Source organism: Panthera uncia (genome assembly GCF_023721935.1).
Source record: "Panthera uncia isolate 11264 chromosome A3 unlocalized genomic scaffold, Puncia_PCG_1.0 HiC_scaffold_11, whole genome shotgun sequence".
NCBI classification, from domain to species: Eukaryota; Metazoa; Chordata; class Mammalia; order Carnivora; family Felidae; genus Panthera; species Panthera uncia.
In genome coordinates, this window is record NW_026057578.1 from 11,737,052 (window position 1) to 11,756,544 (window position 19,493).

Below are 19,493 nucleotides of genomic sequence, written 5' to 3' on the forward strand. Positions count from 1 at the left end.
GATTACTCAAATCCTCGCAACAGCTGGATGCAATTGTTACTAATAATATCCGCCATTTTACTGAGAGGCACAGAGAGGTTAAGCAACTTGCCTGAAGTCACTCAGCTAAGAATGGAAGAGATAGGAGCCATGGAACCTAGACAGTCTGGCTCTAGAGCCCTCACTTACAGGCTCAGACACTGCAAAAAGTATAAATTACCTTAGGAATAGAAAGTGGGATTATTGTTGACTCTCAAAGAATCCCTCCTGATTGCTTCTGGGATTCCAAGACAGCCTCACAGTTCCTGGGAGATGTATCTACACCAGGACCGCTTTCCTCTCCAATTCAGCTGGAAGGTTCTTGAAGCCGGGCTGGTTCTTCTGACCTGGGGCTGATCTTAAAGCATTCTTTTGGTTATGGTCACACACACTATCCTACGGAGTAGGATACCAACTTGCAGGGTGCGAATTAGTAGCCAGATGTAATGTTGAGGTAAGTTACCACCTAGTGGTCACAGGTCTGCCTTGGGAGACAGGTCAGTTTTGATTTGAGGCCCTACTGCAAGGCTTGGGGGAATTGCTTCCCCTAGGAGCCTCAGTTTCCTCATTTGTGTAATAGCAATTATAAGAGCACAGACTGCAGGGCTGCTGGGGCAGTTTAACGACATAAGTAAAGCCCAGCGTCTCTCAACCCAAGTCCTCACGTTGATAATTGTTATCATTACACTCCTTATGATTCTGTGGGATGTGGACCCTGCCTAGAGATCTAACCTTTATCCTGGGTTTGGATAACCTGGGGACAGAGGAGGCTTTTTGACCTCAGGGCCTTTGTGCCTGCTGTTCACCCTTTTATGTCTCATCCCATGTCACCTGGTCAATGAGGCCTTCCTTAACCACACTAGCCTGCCTCCAATACATTCTCGTGTTTTATTCTGTTCATATCATTTATCAGTACCCGATACTATGAACTGATTTGTCTCCTTTCCTCCTCGCTTTCGAGCGTGAGTTCATGAAGACAGATTTTGTCTGTTTTGTTCTCTGTAGCATGCCCAACACCAACAACAGTGTCTGGCCTATGGCCGATGTCTGGCTTTTAATAAATGGTGAGGTGAATTAATGAATGAATGAGTGAAGGTGTATGCCGAGCCCTTATGCCTATAATCCCCGCTCCACTGTCGCAGTAGGCGACCAGCAGCGTCAGACATTGCAGACGGCCCCTTGGCTCCCGGGCTAGGGGCGCCCTTGCGCGGAGCCCACCGGCACTTGAGCGACGCTCCCCGAAAGCCTGGGCGGTGGCCGCGCCAGGAGAGGGGCTGTCGCCATTTAGCGACGTTCCCTGCGGGCCGCCGCTCCGCCGCGGGAGCCGAACCGGGGGGTCGGGCGGCGAGGGAGCGCGCGCCGGTCTTTTGCGACGGTGCCCGGCGGCGCTGGCCCCGCCCCCGGCCCGCCTCTCGCGGCCCGCCCCGCCCCGTCTCCGCCGCTGCGCTCGCTCCGGGCCGCTCAGGCCCCCGCCCGCTCTATGTGGCCCGGCCCGCGGTGGCCGGCGGCTGGGAGCGGCGAGGCGGCGGCGGCGAGCGGCGGCCCGCGAGGCCCGGGAGGTGGTGGCCGAGGCCCAGGCGGCGGCGGCAGCCCAGGAGGCGGCGGACGGGGAGCGGCGGGAGCAGGCTCGGCTGCAGAATGCGCGTCCGCCGGGGGCTGCTGCGGCTGCCGCGCCGCTCGCTGCTCGCCGCACTCTTCTTCTTCTCGCTGTCGTCCTCCCTGCTCTACTTCGTTTATGTGGCGCCCGGCATAGGTAGGAAGGAAGCCTGGGGTCCTGGGGGGGAGGCGCCGCTCCGGCCTCGGGGAGCGGGGGAGAATCTCGGGAACCCCTCGCCCCACCCTGGCGGCGCGCCGACCCTCGGAAGACCCCGGCCGGAGGCCGCCCGGAGCCTGGCCGCGGAAGATTGCGGGGACCCCGACCCGACCCTCGGGAGACCCCACGCCCGGCCTTCGGGGGACGCCAGGACGTTCCCGCCCTCTGCACCCCGACGGGCCCCGGAACCCACTGCCCCCGCCTGCCTCCCGCGCACCCCCGGCCCTCCTTACTCCATCCCCTGGCGAGCCCGACGATACCTTCGCCCCCAGCCCCCGGGCCGGGACGCCCCCTTTCCCGCCCTTGCCTCCCTCGAGCCCCCCTTCCCGCCGCTCGGCTCGAGAACTCCCGCTCCTCCTCCCCCGGGGTCTCCCGAGGCCCCGGTTCCCGGCATTCCGCGGACCCCGAACCCTTTCGGCCCTCCCGCCCCTCGTCGCCGAGCCTCGGTGGTGGGGTCTCGAGGCGCCCCACCTTCCCGGTTCCCATCCATCCTTCCCCTCTCTCCTCCCGGGTGAGTCCACCGTTTCCTGCTCCCCCTCCCTACCCTTTCTTCCCTCCACTTTCCTGTTATATCCACCTCCAGGTTCTCCTCCCCAGCGCACACATTCTCCTCCTCCAAGTGGCCCCTTTCCTCTCCGGGGGGCACCCCCCCCCCACCTTATGGCGGTCCACCCCCCCTCCCATTCAATCTGTTAAACCCTGAGCGTCCCACGCCTCCTCCCCATCTCCATCTCCCCACCCCCCACCCCCAAGGGCACACCCTTGTTACTCCGCCCCGTACCTCTTTTCCTTCCCCAAATTCCCCCCCCCCCCCCCCCCGGTCCTCGGCCGCAGTTTCTTCCTGAATGAAGACTTAGGAGAGGGGCTGTCTGGACCCTTCCACCCTTTTACTTCTCTCTCGTAGCCTTGAGGGTAGAAGGTGGCCCTTCAGTATCCTGTGGTGCTTGCTCAGGGACCGAGAGGACGCGTAAATTGGCCCTAGAGGAGGAGATGTGATAAGAGCCTTGGGGGAAATGGTGCCAGGTGGGAAGGAGGAGCATGGAGAAAAAATGGAATGGGTACTCATTCTTCTGGAAGGCATGTCCTTTAAAGGCAAGACAGCCCCAGGAGAAACTGAACACTGCCCAAGCATAGACTTTGTAAGACCACAGAGCAGACAGACATAAAGGACATGAAGAAAGAGATTGGAAGGAAATACAGCATGAGGGTTAAGGTCAGAGGACACCGAGGTCAGACTCGAATTCAAATCCTTGCCCTTTATGACCTTGGGCAAGTTCCTGAGCCTCAGCTTTTCTCCTCTGTAAAATGGGAGTACTAAGCCTAGCCTCATAGGGTTTTAAGGATGGAAGTAGATAAATTCTTTTTTAAAGCACTTACGATGCACAGGGAGTTTTTGTACGTGTTTTTTTAAAAAACAGTTACATGCAACTTTGGAGAAAGAAGGGAGTAGATGGAAGGTTTAAAGAATGTATTTGACTGACAGGGTGTCACCACACGCTCCAGAGAAAACTTTAGTTCAGGGTGAAAAATGACCAGAAGATGCTGTTGGGGCTGGGGCAAGGAGAGTAGATTCTGCTATAAAAAGTCTGGGTCATTTGGATGTTAGGAAAGGGTTGATGGGTTCACTATAGGGGCATGCCCTTTAGGACTGTAGTAATGCCTAGTGCCATTCTCTGTTGACCTGTCAACACTGAACTAGCTGAATAGAGAAATTTCCAGATAGAGCAGGAGATTCTCTCCTGATTTTTTTTTTTTTTTAAGAGCGTATTTCACTTGCTGGTTAATATTGCTGCTGTATACTATAAATGAAACCTGGAAAGATAGAACAGGCAGCATCTGATTGTCCTAACAGTTTATGAAGTATCTTAGGGAAAAAACATCCCTCTGGGAGAGTATAGTATGTGGTCTGATGGATCAGATTAGGAGATAGGAATTTTGGCAGAATGAGAACAGGTGAGTAATTAGTGGAATTAATTGAGAAAAGAGGTCATTAGCATATTAGATATTAGACTTACTAACAATGGGTGTGAGATGATATAGATTTAGACCTAGATGTATTCTTGCAGCCATAACCGCTTTCCGTGACAGGTTATTTCTGTTGTTTGTACATAAATCAACCATACCCAAATAGCAGAATAATCCCACTGGGATGGTGATCACCCTTGAGATTAGAAAGGTTAGAAGGCACATTCTCCAGCAGAACTCACCAACTCAGTTAGAATTCCTCAACAATAAATTTTTAGGTCAGTGGAACCCCAGTGTAAAATGATGAACATTTACCATGCTTAGATTCCTGTATCATTGAAAACTGAAAAAGATGCGGTGCACTTACATTTTCACTGGTTTTTCCTTAAATGGAAGTCTTCCAAAGGGCAGATCTTCTCAGGATTCAACTTCTGTTAGTGGAGAATGTGAACTGCACAAAAGATGTGGAATGGCTTTAGGGTTCTTGTAGGCACAGTTATAGTCAGCTGTTTGGTGGGATTTTTGGTCTTGTTTTTGTTTTTGTTTTTGTTTTGTTTTGTTTTCTAAATCTTGGCTTTCCTGTTAATACACTTAATTTCTCCAATGGCCAGCTTTGGACAGCGGGGTGGCAAATCTTTCCAAAGGTTAAGGCAATCTAGAGAAATAGAAGGTTTTATGGGCCTTGGGTTGTCAACACCTTAATTTGAGACAGTTATTAAAATGAGCTTAGAAAATAACATTAGGTTGAACCATATGAAATTTCTGTTTTTGCAGGTCAAAAACAGTTGTATATTGGCAGTGTGATAATAGCTTAACCTGATTCATTTCCAAATAATGACATTTCTCACTTCTGGCTTAATGGAAAGTGTTAGTGACTTACATTTCCTTCCGGGTTTAATTTTTTCCAGTCCTGCTTTTGATTTGCCTTATATACCCAGTGATCACGTTTTGCTCAAAGGCCTAAAGAGAAATCATCAGTCCAAAAAGTGTGTTACAACTATATTCAGAAATAAGTAGACTTGAATTGAAATTGAGGTAAGAGAAAATTAATGTTAGTTATAAGTATTTTAAAGTTGTTCATATATGATAGAATCCAGCCACAATTTTAGCCTGCCCACTAACTTAGTATCTTTGAGTTCTCATGCCAGCTTTTAATATTGGTGACCTTTCGTCCGAGAGCAAAGGGCAACATCCCGGACTTGAGGGTCATCTGAAATAGGGGTGATGGCACCATTCGACTTAGAAAATTGGATGTGAGGACTGTTCCTTGCTAGATATGAGTACACTGTGCTTGTAATAAGTACAAAGAGTTCCCAGCTGCTTCAATATCCCTATCCCAGTCCAGTTAGTGATTTCAAAATATGGCTTCACTGCGTATTACATTTCTGTTATTAATTCAAGGGTAGTGTTTTATATCAGCAGGTTGAAAGTAGAAATGAAAAGGATGGGGCAGAAAATGTGATGAAGGTGGTGGATTTGAAATGTCTGAAGCAGCAGCTGATCTGGTGATCAAAATGTGTACGAGCCTCTCTAGCCCTGCCCCAGCCACAGCCTGACCGGTTCCCGTGTGTTTAATCGCTGTTTCACCCGTCCTGGTGAAATATCCCTATTCCTTTCAGAGTTCTGAAGAAAACTTTGAACTTATTTATGATCCTTTAACTTCAAGAAAAAAAAAAATCTAACAGCTCAGAGTACATCTATATATTGCAGTCTGACCAGATCTTATAGAAGATAAGAGAAGTGAACTGTTTATAGGTGTACATAGGAAAGGCTGATTTAAAAGCTTCTTAGTAAGTTTATGGGGCTGTTAGATGGGAAGGTTGTATAGAGGTTACTGACCTTTCAAATTGGTAAAATAGTTACTAATTTTGAGAGAGGTGCCGTGCATGGTTGGAGGTAATAATCTATGTATTGACGAAACTTTATTAATTGAGGTTCTGCCATTGAAACTAATTTTTCGTTTGTCCTTGGATTACCGAGGAGAGGAAATGGGGAACGATTTTTCCCTTTTGGCTTGCTTAGTTCCAAGAAAAGTTTGATTTTTGGTTGGCTTTTGGAAGGCAGGAACCAGTAATGCTAATCCCACCTGATTTGACCAAATGACCTTGAGTAAGTCACTTGATTCTCTGATCTTATACTTGACAAAACCCCAAAGTTGTCTGAAAAACCAGAACTTCATCTTAACCAACTTTTTTTTTTTTTAATTTTTTTTTTTTTAACGTTTATTTATTTTCGAGACAGAGAGAGACAGAGCATGAACAGGGGAGGGGCAGAGAGAGAGGGAGACACAGAATCTGAAACAGGCCCCAGGCTCTGAGCTGTCAGCACAGAGCCCGTCGTGGGGCTCGAACTCACGGACCGTGAGATCATGACCTGAGCCGAACTCAGACGCTTAACCGACCGAGCCACCCAGGTACCCCCATCTTAACCAACTTTTAATGAGATGTTTTCACATACAGAAAGTTGATAATTCATTCATATTCTGTACAAATATTGGGCCTAAGATTTTAGATAAGATACATGTTTTATGTAGTCAAGTGCAACTTTTTCTAATAACCATAGGAAAATTTCAGAACCCCCAGTTTGGTATGAAAACAGCCTCATTTTTTTGTTTTTTTGTGGGTTTTTTTTGTACCCTATGTGAAAATGCCCCCCTAAATGCCACAGTGCATGTAGTTCTTGAGCTTTTGTGGAGTGATATACATATGGTGGAATGTGGGTTATTTTTTTTTTTAAAAAGTAAAAAAACCTCATCCTGTTAAAGATCGCCACCCCCTCATGCTCATTTTCACACTCAACTCACTCAAATATTTTCTTTGAGTCCGGTCAGTTGTCTTAGAAGGAAACCATCTTTAGGGAACAGGTTGAAGTTATAAAACGGAACAGCACATTTTTTTTTTTAATTTTTTTTTTTAACGTTTATTTATTTTTGAGACAGAGAGAGACAGAGCATGAACGGGGGAGGGTCAGAGAGAGGGAGACACAGAATCTGAAACAGGCTCCAGGCTCTGAGCTGTCAGCACAGAGCCCGACGCGGGGCTCGAACTCACGGACAGTGAGATCATGACCTGAGCCGAAGTCGGCCGCTTAACCGACTGAGCCACCCAGGCGCCCCGGAACAGCACATTTTTGACCAGGACTTTGGCGATGTTTCATGTCTCCCCTGCAGCATTTTGCTGTGTTGGAAACAAGGTCTGGGTTTGGAGATGAAATGTCTTTAACAGTGAAAATATGCTCATCTTGGACAATCTTTAGAAGCAGCCGTTCACACGGTATCAGATATGGTTCCAGGCCTTTGATACTGTAGCCAGTAGATGGTCCCGCCCCAATCCTGACATCACCCCCACCCCCCACCCCAAGCTTGACAGGCCAGTGGGAGCAGCATATAATACATTACCAGGAAGGAGGGTCTCTGTGTTGCTAAGACTCTTTGGAACTCTTCAGGAGAGTAGAAATTCCAAACCATAGAAGCCAAAATGCAACTGACTGCTCTAATTTTGGAGCTTTTTTGATCATAGGAGATCTGTTGGACACATCCAACCGTCTAAAGCAAACAAAACTTTAGCAGGCAAGAAGTAAAAGAATGTGATGCTGCTGAGGCCTGTCAAAGAAGTAGAGAAAACTGGAGCTTAACACTGGTCAAGATAAAGGATAATCAGAAGCAGACAGGTTGGGTGTGGCTTGAAAGAGGCGAACGGAGCCCTCTTGAGAAGAGGCGGGCCTGCGTATGCTGCTAGTGTAAGGGTAGTTGTTCCTTAGTTTCTTTCTTTCTTCTTTTTTTTTTTTTAGTGTTTATTTTTAAATTTTTTTTTTTCAACGTTTTTTATTTATTTTTGGGACAGAGAGAGACAGAGCATGAACGGGGGAGGGGCAGAGAGAGAGGGAGACACAGAATCGGAAACAGGCTCCAGGCTCCGAGCCATCAGCCCAGAGCCTGACGCGGGGCTCGAACTCACGGACGGCGAGATCGTGACCTGGCTGAAGTCGGACGCTCAACCGACTGCGCCACCCAGGCGCCCCTTTAGTGTTTATTTTTGAGAGAGAGCATGAATGGGGGAGGGGCAGAGAGAGAGGGAGACAGAATCCCAAGGGGGCTCCGCGCTGTCAGCACAGAGCCCGACGCGGGGCTCGCACTCACGGACCGTGAGATCATGACCTGAGCCGAAGTCGCCGCTTAACTGACTGAGCCCCCCAGGCGCCCCAGTTATTCCTTAGTTTCTAATGCCAGCTAAGTAAGCACGCTTGCCTTTGCACAGTAGGTGTATTTTTGTAGAAATATGTGAGAAAATGAAAGGAATTTAAGATCTATGGGTCAATAATGAGTATTTCAGTATCTACCTGTTATGTTACCAGCTGTGGGAGATATTTGAATTCTAAGCTTCTTTTTAAACATTTTTAAATACAAAAGATGTTTTATTTTATTTATTTTATTTTTTATTTATTTAATTATTTATTTATTTTTAACGTTTATTTATTTTTGAGACAGAGAGAGACAGAGCATGAACGGGGGAGGGGCAGAGAGAGAGGGAGACACAGAACCGGAAGCAGGCTCCAGGCTCTGAGCCATCGGCCCAGGGCCCGACACGGGGCTCGAACTCACGGAACGTGAGATCGTGACCTGAGCTTAACTGACTGAGCCACCCAGGCACCCCAAGATGTTTTATTTTAGAGAGAGTGTGCACACGCTTGAGAGGGATAGAGGGACAGAGGGAGGGAGAGAGAGAATCCCCAGCAGGCTCCACGCTGAGTGTGGATCCACACAAGGCTTGATCCCACGACCCTGGGATCATGACCTGAGCTGAAATCAAGAGTCAGATGCTCATCCAGCTGAGCCACCCAGGCACCCCTGAATTCCAGACTGACTGCTTCTTTCACTTTCTAGATGATTGTATAAGCCCAGGTTGAGTCATTAACTTGCCCAAAGTGAGAATTGTAAGATATCCCTGAGGCACATGCAGTATGGTTGAAAAGATAAGATTAATCACAAGAAACAACTAGGGAAAAGTAGAATAAAGGCATTCATTCCTTTATTCAACTGGTGGTTCCTTTGAGAGCCTCCTTTGGTCTGATGCTCTTTTGGGTATTGGGTCGTCTAGAAATGAATAAGGCAGAACATTTTGCCATTTTGGCGCTTTTATTTCAGTGAGAGGTTTTTGCCTTTTATCCTAATAGGTGCTTTTATCCTAATAAGGAGACAACCAATGTACAAGAAGATTTCAGATAGCTGTAGGAGTGATGGAGTATCTGTTGTATTTTATTTGTTTATTTTTTTAAGTTTAACTATTTTGAAAGAGAGTGAGAACACCCACGCGTGGGGGGAGGGGCAGAGAGAAGGGAGAGAGCGAATCCCAAGCAGTCCCCACACTGTCAGTGCAGAGCCCAACAGAGCCCAACGTGGGACTCCATCCTACCAACCTGAGATCATGACCTGAGCCAAGATCAAGAGGCACTTAACTGACTGAGCCACCCAGGTGCCCCCTGAGTGTCTACTTTAGATTGAGTGGTTAGGGAAAGCCTTGTTGAAGAGGTGATACTTGTCTTGGAGGGGTAGAATGAATCGTTGACAGGTTTGGGGGTGGTGGTCGGGGTAGGGATGGGGACACCCAGCATGTATAAAAGCCTTGAGGCAGGGATGAGTTTGAGTGAAGGTTGACTGGATTTAAAAAACAAAATTATTTTTGACAGAGAGAGACAGAGCATGAGCAGGGGAGGGGCAGAGAGAGAGGGAGACACAGAATCCGAAGCAGGCTCCAGGCTCCAGGCTCCGAGCTGTCCACACAGAGCCCGACGTGGGGCTCGAACTCACGGACTGCGAGGTCGTGACCTGAGCCCAAGTCGGATGCCCAACCGACTGAGCCACCCGGGGGCCCTGACTGGATTTTTTTTAAGAGATGGGAGAGTGGTAGGAGATGAATTCAGAAATGTAGGAGGGGTCAGGCTGTGTAGGACCCTGTAGCCATGGTAAGGACTGGAGAATAGGACTGAACATTAGCTTAGAAGTCAGCCAGACCTAGGTTTTGAATCAACACACTGAATGTGCACATTGTTTCTTCCCTCCCTCCCTCTCCTCCCCTCTTCTCCCCTCCCCTCCCCTCCCCTCCCCTCCCTCCCTTCCCTTCCCTCCTTTTCCTCCTTGCTCAGAGCGGGGCTCTAACTCACAGTCCTGAGATCAAGAGTCACAAGCTCTATGCAATGAGCCAGCCAGGTCCCCCGGGCAAATTATTTTCAATTTTCTTATCTACCAAGTGGAAGATACTATCTTTCTCATGGTTGTGGTGGGAATTAAGTAGAGCATGTATGTAAAAGGGCTTAGCACAGAGCTTGACACCAAGCTCCCTAGGTTTGTAACGATTATTTGTAAGTGGGAGACGTCCTCCACCGCGGCTCTAGTCCGGCATCACCGGTGACTAGACAGGAAGCGGTATTCAGTCTTCACGTCTGTAAACTGAGGGCACGGATGGTGGTACAGATTCTAGGGATGCTGTCAGATCTGAGGTTACAGGATTCTGGGCGAGTGTGGATGGCACCTTGATGTGGAAAGGAATAATGGCTTGTGTTGCGTAAAGGCACCCATCTTTTAAAATTTGGGTTTCCCGCTTGCTTCACCCTCGGTGAGGTGCTGAGCCGTGGCTTCTGTGGCACTGCTGGGGTGGCGAAGTGTTTGCGCAGGTTCCCCCTTTGGGGTGATGGAGAAGTTCACTGTGCAGTGCTGTTGTCTTGGGACAGTTTTTGCCCTAAAAAGAAGAATTTTTGCACTCAAGTCTGTATCTTTGAAATTACTGTGACAAGGAAAAGAAAAAAAAAATTTGTGTGTTGTCTTGGGCAAGGGAAAAAACTAAAAAAGAATTTTATGGGGAATATCTTGGGGATGTTAAAACCTCCCCCCCCTCTTTTTTTTTTTTTTTTTCTTGTCCTTGGGGAAATCCTTTTAAGTTTTAATCTGCTAAATCAGTCCTTTCCCTAGTATCACACTTTTGCTTTCAAGCGTGAGATAGCCCTGGACTCATTAGCTCCTGCTCCGTCCTCCGTCCTCTAGGTAATTGGATGCTAAATGAAAATGAATATCACATTTTGACCCAGTAAATTCTTTTTTATGTTGTGGCTTTATCCTGAAGAACATTCATACCTCCTGCCGATCCCCTGAATTCAGTGTTTTCCCAGGCACGGGAGTCACCCTGAATCATTTAAAATGCTGTCTCTTCTCCAGTGTCCCTCCCTCCCCTCCCTTTGCTGGTTTGAGTAAGCAATTATTAGACGGTAGGCATTGTTCCTGCTCCTTCCCAGGTTACAGATACCCAGGTACTTTGCAGCGACTAGAAGGCAACCTGGTCATTGTTTCTGAGTTACCTTAGTTACCGTCATCAATTATGAACAGTTCTCTGAGGCGATTAGTGGCCTAATTATGGTGATGAAAATGCTGTGGAGCGTCAGGTACCAGCAGGCGTGGGTCGTAGGACAGCTCAGTGTTGTGCTTTAAAACTTAAATTAATCTAGGCTATGCTAGTGAGCACGACTGTGTATTATTTTTTATTAAAGAGCTGTAAAACATTTAAATATCATAAAGGGGGAACTGTTTTCTTCACCCTCCAGGTGGTCCCAAAACTATGATTCATAGTCATTTAAACCTTTTGCTTAGTTCTCATTGCTGAACAACCATGCGCTGGGAAAGATGGGAAAACAAGAGGTTTTTTTGTTTGTTTGTTTGTTTGTTTGTTTCCCTCATAGAACTGCTAATTATCCCATCTTGAGGAGTTCTGCTTTTAGGCACCACGCCTAAATTATACTCAGGATTGTGATGTATATATTTTCCGAGTGGTAGCCCATTGGCTTGTGAAGGTCAGAAAATAGTATTTTCTTAAATGCTGCGCTGTGATCATGTTTGGGTTGTTGAAAGAAAGGAAAGAAAGAAAGAAAGAAAGGTCCTTTATTCCAGTTTAGAAAGTGACAAATTGGGGGGCGCCTGGGTGGCTCAGTCGGTTAAGCGTCCAACTTCGGCCCAGGTCATGATCTCACTGTTTGTGAGTTCAAGCCCCGCATCAGACTCTGTGCTGACAGCTCAGAGCCTGGAGCCTGTTTCAGATTCTGTGCCTCCCTCTCTCTCTGCCCCTCCCCCACTAGCACTCTGTCTCCCCCGTCTCAAAAATAAAAAAACATTAAAAAAAAAAAAAAAAAAAAAGAAAGTGACAAATTGGTAACTTCAATTAAACCACGTGGGCCAAAATGGTAACAGACTGGTTTTAGGAGTTTTGATGTACTTATTATGAAACTGTCTATTTTAAATAAAAGCATTTAATCTTTTAACTTGTTAAGAAAAACTCACTTTATCCATATCGTCATAATCTGTAGAGTCCTGATGGGGAAGTTTTCTGGATTGTGATTTTTTTGGGGGGTCTAGGATAGTGCCTAGCATGTTGTATGCACTTCAGCATTTGATGGCGTGAATGAAGAAACTGTCGTCCGGGTAAATCAATCAGCCTTTCATTGTGGGATTGCATTCACTCTGGGGGAAGGACTGCTTCTTCTGTTAATCCTGGTTTTGAAGTGGCTTTGCATTCATTTTGCCCCAAACTACTTTGTACTTGTTTTCTTTGTGGTAGAAAAATACATATCATAAAGTTTGCCTTGTATTTTAGTAATTTAAATGTGTAATTCTGTGGCTTTCGTTACATTCACAAGTTTTGCACCCATCACCGTTTCCAAAAATGTCATCACCTCAAGCAGAAGCTCTGTTCCCAGTAAACAGTAATTCCTCATTCTCCTCTTTCCTCAGCCCCAGGTACCCTCTAATCTACTCTCTGTCTCTATGAATTTGCCTTTTCTAGATGCTTCACATAAGTGGAATCCTAGAATACTGTCTTTTTGTACCTGGTTTGTTTCACCTCCTGTAGTGTTTTCGAGGCTCATCCATGTGATGGCATGATCAGAAGTTTGTTCCTTTTATGACTGAAGAATATTCCATTGTATGTATTCACCACATTTGGTTTTTTCATCTTTGACGAGCACTTGAATTATTTCCACCTTTTGGGTACGTGAATAATGCCACTGTGAACTTTAGTGTACAAATATCTGCTTGAGTCTCTGTTTTTAATTCTTTGGGGTATATGTTTAGGATTGGAATTGCTGAGCGATATGGTCATTCTAGTTAATTTTTTGAGGAACGGCCAGACTTTTCCACGGTGGGTGCACCATTTTACGTTCCTACCAGCGGTGAGGGTTCCAGTTTGCCACATCCTGGCGGCCCTTCTTATTCTCCATTTTTGGGTGTTTTTTTTTTTTTTTTTTTTTTTTTATTTGAGTATAAACATCTTAGGTGTGAAATGATGGCTCATTGTGGTTTTGCTTTGTATTTCCTTAATGACGAATAATGAGCATCTTTTCATGGGTTTATTGGCCGTTTGTGTATCTTGTTTGGAGAAATGTCTGTTCTGGTCCTTTGCCCATTTTTTAATTGGATTGTCTGTTGAGTTGTGAGAAGCTCTCTCTATTTTCTGAATATTAAGCTGTTATCAGATCTGTGGTTTGCAAATATCTTCTCCCATTCTGTGGGCTGCTTTTCACCCTTGATAGCAACCTTTGGTGTGCAAAAGTTTTTAATTTTAATGAGGTTCAATTTGTCTCTTTTTTTTTCTTTTGTTTGCACTTTAAAAAAATGTACTGCTAACTTTTGCTCTCTTCAGCGTGCCCATTCCTTTTTCTGCCTGTGAAGGTCTGATAGGCGTTTGTAATGCTTAAGTTACCAGAAGGCATTTCGTGCATTTCCTGCACAAGCTACTACTGGTCTGGTTACTGAGAAAGGAGGAGTCACAGGTTTTTGGTTTATTTTGCTCTTAACCTCTTTAAATGTGATGCTGCTTGCTTGACTTCTGACTCTGTCTTTAAAATAGTTACTCTTTCTGCTAAACTTGACACGCTGTGCGGATTGTGTTAAGTATTTCAAGTGTTAGAAGAGTTCTGTGACTTTTTCTGATGGAAGGGGGACTATCCACGTCTTATTTGATGTTTTTTGTTTATTGGTTATTTTGTCCAGCGGGACTGAAATATAACTTAAACGTTTTCTGCTTCGAGTCGCGGTTCTCTGAAAGTCCGTGTAAAGGCAAGGCCAGATGTTGAGATACCACATTTTTGGTGGTGGGGACAATACAGTTTACTGATTGAACATCTGCTACAGAAGAGAAATTTGGAAAATATTATAGATTGGTGAACATAGTTAATGAAACACTGGGCTCATTATTTTCCATACAGAAATGAAAGGGGCTGATGACTTCTACGATAGGGAAAAGTAAATTTTACTTGGCATTTGGTTGACCCCAAATCTCCATTAACCAGCACCTTATACATTTTGTTATTATTTTTTTAATGCTTATTTATTTTTGAGAGAGATTGAGAGAGCAGAGTGCAAGAGAGAGGGAGACACAGAATCCAAAGCAGGATCAAGGCTCTGAGCTGTCAGCACGGAGCCTGATGCGGGGCTCAAACCCACCGACGGGGAAATCATGACCTGAGCCAAAGTCAACCGACTGAGCCACCACCCAGAGGCCCCTACATTTGGTTATTTAATAATAGGTGCTGGTGGTTAGAATGAAGACAATGGAGGCGTGGTTTTGAGTTTGGTATGAAATGTGGGGTCATTTTGTTTGTTTTTGTTTTGTCTTCTGATTCGTTGAAAATTGGTAATTCCTTATTCACCAGAGCGTTCTGTTTCCCCATGCCTCCCGGTCAACGGCACAGGCCAGGCTGGCAGGTGGAGGTGAGGCACACGCTGCCAGGATGGTCACTGCATGATGAGGAGGGGTGTGGTGTGAACACAGGATTTTTTATTTTTCATCCTGTTTACTTTGTAACATTATCAGAATATGAACAGAGTCTAAAGAATGAGCAAAAGGGAAAACCTAATATGTAAAACCTGCTGAACTCCTGTACCTCTGACAAGGTAAAATTTGGCAATTTTATTGTTTTGTGCCCGGTGCCAGCTGCAGATGTATTTATGTAAACATGAGTGATAATGGTAGTGATTAAAGACAGGTGGGTCCTTAGAAAATTTTTTTTCTGTGATGAAAAAAAAAGTACATAAACTTGGCTTTTCATTTGCCTACTTTGGCTACTAGAGCTATAACTTCATTAATTTAATCTCTGTGTTACACCCTTGCAGTGTGCTGGGCTTTGGGGTTCGGTAATGAATAAGGCAGGCACCATAGCTCTGTTACTTTTTAAGTATTCGGCTAGGGACTACAGCTCCCCTGTAGTAAAAATTTTCAATTTTGAGTGATTTGATACTCCTGGATGGATGTGTCTAATTGAAGATCAGTTTCAACTGCTGTTCAGTTGGTGTTAACATTCCTTAATTGCCAGAAATAATAGTGCATATAATTTAAGACATTTAAGACCGTGGTATTTGAGACAGCAGAAAAGTTAAATTCTTGAAAACACATTTGATTTCCTACCCCACTGGGCTCATTGGTTGTGCCTGGTTTTGGTTGGTGGTCACATTTACAGGGAATGTGGCTGCTGTGTGTCTCCTGAATGGAGTCATGGTGATGGTGGTAAGCAATGACCTGATGTTTCTTAATAAGAACAGTGCTCTCTGGACCAGTGGAGGAGGGACACATTTACATGCCGAGGCCTCTTCTCTTCCACCTGGAAGAGTGTCGGTTTTAGAATACAAGTCTGGCACCGAGTAGGTGCTCAGGAGGCATTTGTCCAACATAATGAATTTGTCTCCTACCCTTCGGTGACTTTGATTACTCTTGGAATAAAGTTCAGACTCCCTATCGTAACTTGTAAGGCCTTCTATCTTACCTGATTCTACCTCCCTCTCCAGCCTCATTTATGCCACTCTTCTCCTGTCCCTCCAACATAGACTAGACTCTTTCCTTTTCCTTTTCACTGGCTGACTTCTGTGCTCCTGCCCATCTTCAGACCTCTCTCTCATTCAGTGTTAAATGGATGGGGCTTACCTTTCTTGTTCATTGTTGTATTCCTGCCTAGAACACTGTCTTGTCACACAGAAGGTGTGCAGTCAGTATGTATTTGTGTTTTTTTAATGTTTATTTTTTTGAGAGAGACAGAGAGAGAGACAGAGGGAGAATGAGCAGGGGAGGAGCAGAGAGAGAGGGAAACACAGAATCCGAAGTAGGCTCTGTGCTGACAGCTTAGAGCCTGACATGGAGCTCGAACTCACGAACTGCGAGATCATGACCTGAGCTGAAGTCGAGATCATGACCTGAGCTGAAGTCGGAGGCTTCACCCAGCCACCCAGGCGCCCCACTATTTATTTGTTAAGTTAGGGAAGTAAAGGAGAGGTGGACAGATCTGAGGTGCTGAAAAGTACAACTAGCTAGTTCCCTGCTCATATGGGAATGTTAAAGGTTGCCGTGCTAACCAAGAAAACTTCAGGGTGAGGAACTAAAAGAATCAGATAAAAACATGATGGATTTGTAAAAATGTTCATTATAATTGAACTATGACACAGAGCACGGTTTTATATTAATTATGCCCAGCACAGTTAGATGTTTGGTTTTATGTGGGCCTAGTGTGTGGGCAGCTGACAAGTGGTAGTTTTAGGTTTTGCCCGTTTGGTATTCAATAAGGATTTTAACCCTTGTAAGCATTTTGTGTCTTACCTAGTCTGTGTGTGATAATGCTTTGAAATTGGAAGTCGCAGATGAATTTATTAACGGTTTGTCTTGTGCGTAAACTTGACATGTCGATGAAAAACAGTCCTGATTGATTTAGGATGGGGCAGCTACGATGATTCTCATATATTGCTAGGAACATTGTTTCTAATTTTTTTTTAAGTTTATTCATTTTGAGAGAGTGCAAGAACAAGAGTGGGGGAGGGGCAGAGAGAGGGAGGAAGAGAGAGAGGGAGGGAGAGAGAGAGAGACAGATGAAGAGAGAGAGAGAGAGGGAGAGAGAGAATTCCATTTAGGCTCTGTGCTGTCAGCGCAGAGCCTGATGTAAGGCTTGATGTCATGAACCGTGAGATCGTGACTTGAGCCGAAATCAAGAGTTGGATGCTCAACTGACAGAACCACCCAGGCGCCCCATTTCTAATTTTTTAATTAGAAAAGTATCTAGGTTAATGACTTTGGTGTTTTTAAACTTATAAAAGTTATGCCTTTATGTCTTGGCTCTGCTGGCCAGTCTTTCATTTTGAGAGGTAGTTTTCGCGTAGGAAATGAGAAACTTTTGTATTTTACTTGATCCAAGGAGAGATGAGGACGAAGCGTCTTCTGAGACTGGACCGTACGGACGGCATGAAGCACAAGTCTGTGATTGAGAAGTAGCTAGTCTCTTGTGCTCTGTGCATGGAAAGCGGGAATAACCTTGCCTCTGTTGCTAAGATTATGTTTTCGATAAAAACTTGAGCTGATTGTGCTAGGCTGGCACCCATCATTTGCTTTGCCTGGAAGGGGCAACTGGAATCCTTCATTCTTTTTTTCGTTTTTAAAAAAATTTTTCTTTAATGTTTATTTATTTTTGTTTTTTTTTTTTAATTTTTTTTAATGTTTATTTATTTTTGACAGGGACAGAGAGAGACTGAGTATGAGTGGGGGAGGGGCAGAGAGAGGGAGAGGGAGACACAGAATCCGAATCAGGCTCCAGGCTCCGAGCTGTCAGCACAGAGCCCGACGCGGGGCTTGAACTCACGAACCGCGAGATCATGACCTGAGCTGAAGTCGGACGCTTAACCGACTAAGCCACCCAGGCGCCCCTGTTTATTTATTTTTGAAGGAAAGAGACAGAGCGTGAGCAGGGGAGGAGCAGAGAGAGAGGGAGACACAGAATCTGAAACAGGCTCCAGGCTCGGAGCTGTCAGCACAGAGCCTGATGCGGGGCTCGAACTCATGGACTGTGAGATCATGACCTGAGCCGAAGTCGGATGCCCAAGTGACTGAGCCACCCAGGCGCCCCTGGAATCCTTCATTCTTCTGCGTGTGTGTGTGTGTGTGTGTGTGTGTGTCAGAGAGAGAGAGAGAGAGAGAGAGAGAGAGAGAGAGAGAGAGAGAATGTATGTGGCATAGGGCAAGTGAGATGTTTTGTTTTGGTGTTGGCCTGATTTTCTCTTTTATTGTTGACTTGGCTTATCTTCATTCTGGTTTTAAGTATTGAGAAATCTTAAGATTTGGGTGGGTTAGAAGATTGGCATTTATTCAAACTTCATTTGGCAGTTAATTGTAGGTAAGAAGCTACTTTTTTGGTCTGCTTTATGTTTGAGATAATTTTTTTCCCTTAATTATTTGATTACAGAAAATTTCAAACCTGTACAAAAGCAGTGTGAATAGTATACTGGACCGCCATGAACAAAGGTAATATTTTGATGTGACCTTTGTATTTCTGAAAACTGTAAAGGTAAAAGGGCCGAAACACTCCCCCTTCCAAAAAACAAAAACAAACAAAGAACCAAAACCAAAACAAAACATAAGGGCAGGCTGATTTTTAAAGCTTTTGGATAATTCGATTTCATTTTTGTTTAGATGTCTTGTTGATCCAGGTGCCCAAATGAGTGTTTCTTAATATGTAAAAACGGGAGATGAGCGGTACATAAATGCAGGATTATTGTGACGATAAAGGAGGGATATCATCACATGTTTGCAAGTCTTGGTACCAGTTAGGTGTTCAACAAATCACCGTTCCCACCTCTTCCCCAGCCCCTTGATCGCAGTGCTCTATTGGAGTAGAGAGGGGAAGGGAAAGTGGGGAACTCCCTGCTAGGGTTACCAATTCCCGTGAAGGGGTACGTAGTAGACCAGGGCTGAAGCAGTTGATTGCAGCAAAGTTTCCGGAGGGTCTCATTTTTTCTGTTACCCAGTTCTTATTTGAACCCTCAGAATTTAAAGCTAGAAGGACAAGGGTCAGTAGGTTTGCAAAGGATAAATCTTTTCATCCTGTGATGTTGTCTGGAAGGTTCTGCTGAGCTTGAGAAGCAGGTGCTATGGCTGAGGATGATGAAGGCCCCTAGGGTCCCCTGGGAGCACGCCACTAACTGCTAGCCTGTCTTCCACCTGTGTTCTCTTGGTTCCGTGGCCTTATTTTCTGAGACTGTATTGCTGATTTCTGTAGCTCTTTATGTCAGCTTTGACCAAAGCGAAGTACCAAGCTCACAAGGGAAAGTGGGAAAAATACCTCTCTTAGGACTAGTTTTGGCTTAGGTTTTGTGGTTTGCGTTCAGTAACATTCCCCAGTATCCACAAATTAAACATCACTGCCACCAATTTAATTTTAATATTATTTTATTAATTTAATTGTTCTATAAATAAAATAGTAAAACAGTGTGCATAGACGGAAGCTACAGTTTGGGGTTGTTTTGTGTGTGTGAAAAACAGACTCGTTTCATTGTGACATCTGAATAAACGTACCAGTAGATTATTTATGTGAGTTTGTGTCACCGGAAACATTCCAGAATGAATCATATTTAATTAGGGTCTCACAAATGTTACCACCCTTGTGCTGTTGAACAACACTTTTAAACTATTAAACCCACTTGAACAATGCAGGAAGGAAATTACAATAATTTATTCATAATCTTTTCCTCACAAATGTTTTCATCTCTTGGTTTTCCTTCTCATCTTTATACACACTCAGATATTTGAAAATTTTGCACCTTAGGAGTTGTTAGTCTGAGAGAATTGATTGGAGAGAAGGGTAGCAATTCAGTAAATGCTGTTTTGTGCTGGATTACCCTTTTGCAGTTTCT

The 19,493-nt window shown here is 45.1% G+C and overlaps 1 protein-coding gene across 1 annotated transcript in view; it reads left to right on the forward strand.

Annotated features, from left to right (window-relative positions):
• Window positions 1-1,463: 1,463 nt before the first annotated feature.
• The window catches only part of B4GALT5 (beta-1,4-galactosyltransferase 5), a 73,489-nt gene continuing 55,459 nt past the window's right edge, over window positions 1,464-19,493 (forward strand). The window contains exon 1 of the mRNA XM_049650623.1: window positions 1,464-1,771. Within this exon, the coding sequence (XP_049506580.1) occupies window positions 1,657-1,771 (115 nt within the window). The 5' untranslated portion in view covers window positions 1,464-1,656. The remainder of the gene's footprint in view (window positions 1,772-19,493) is intronic.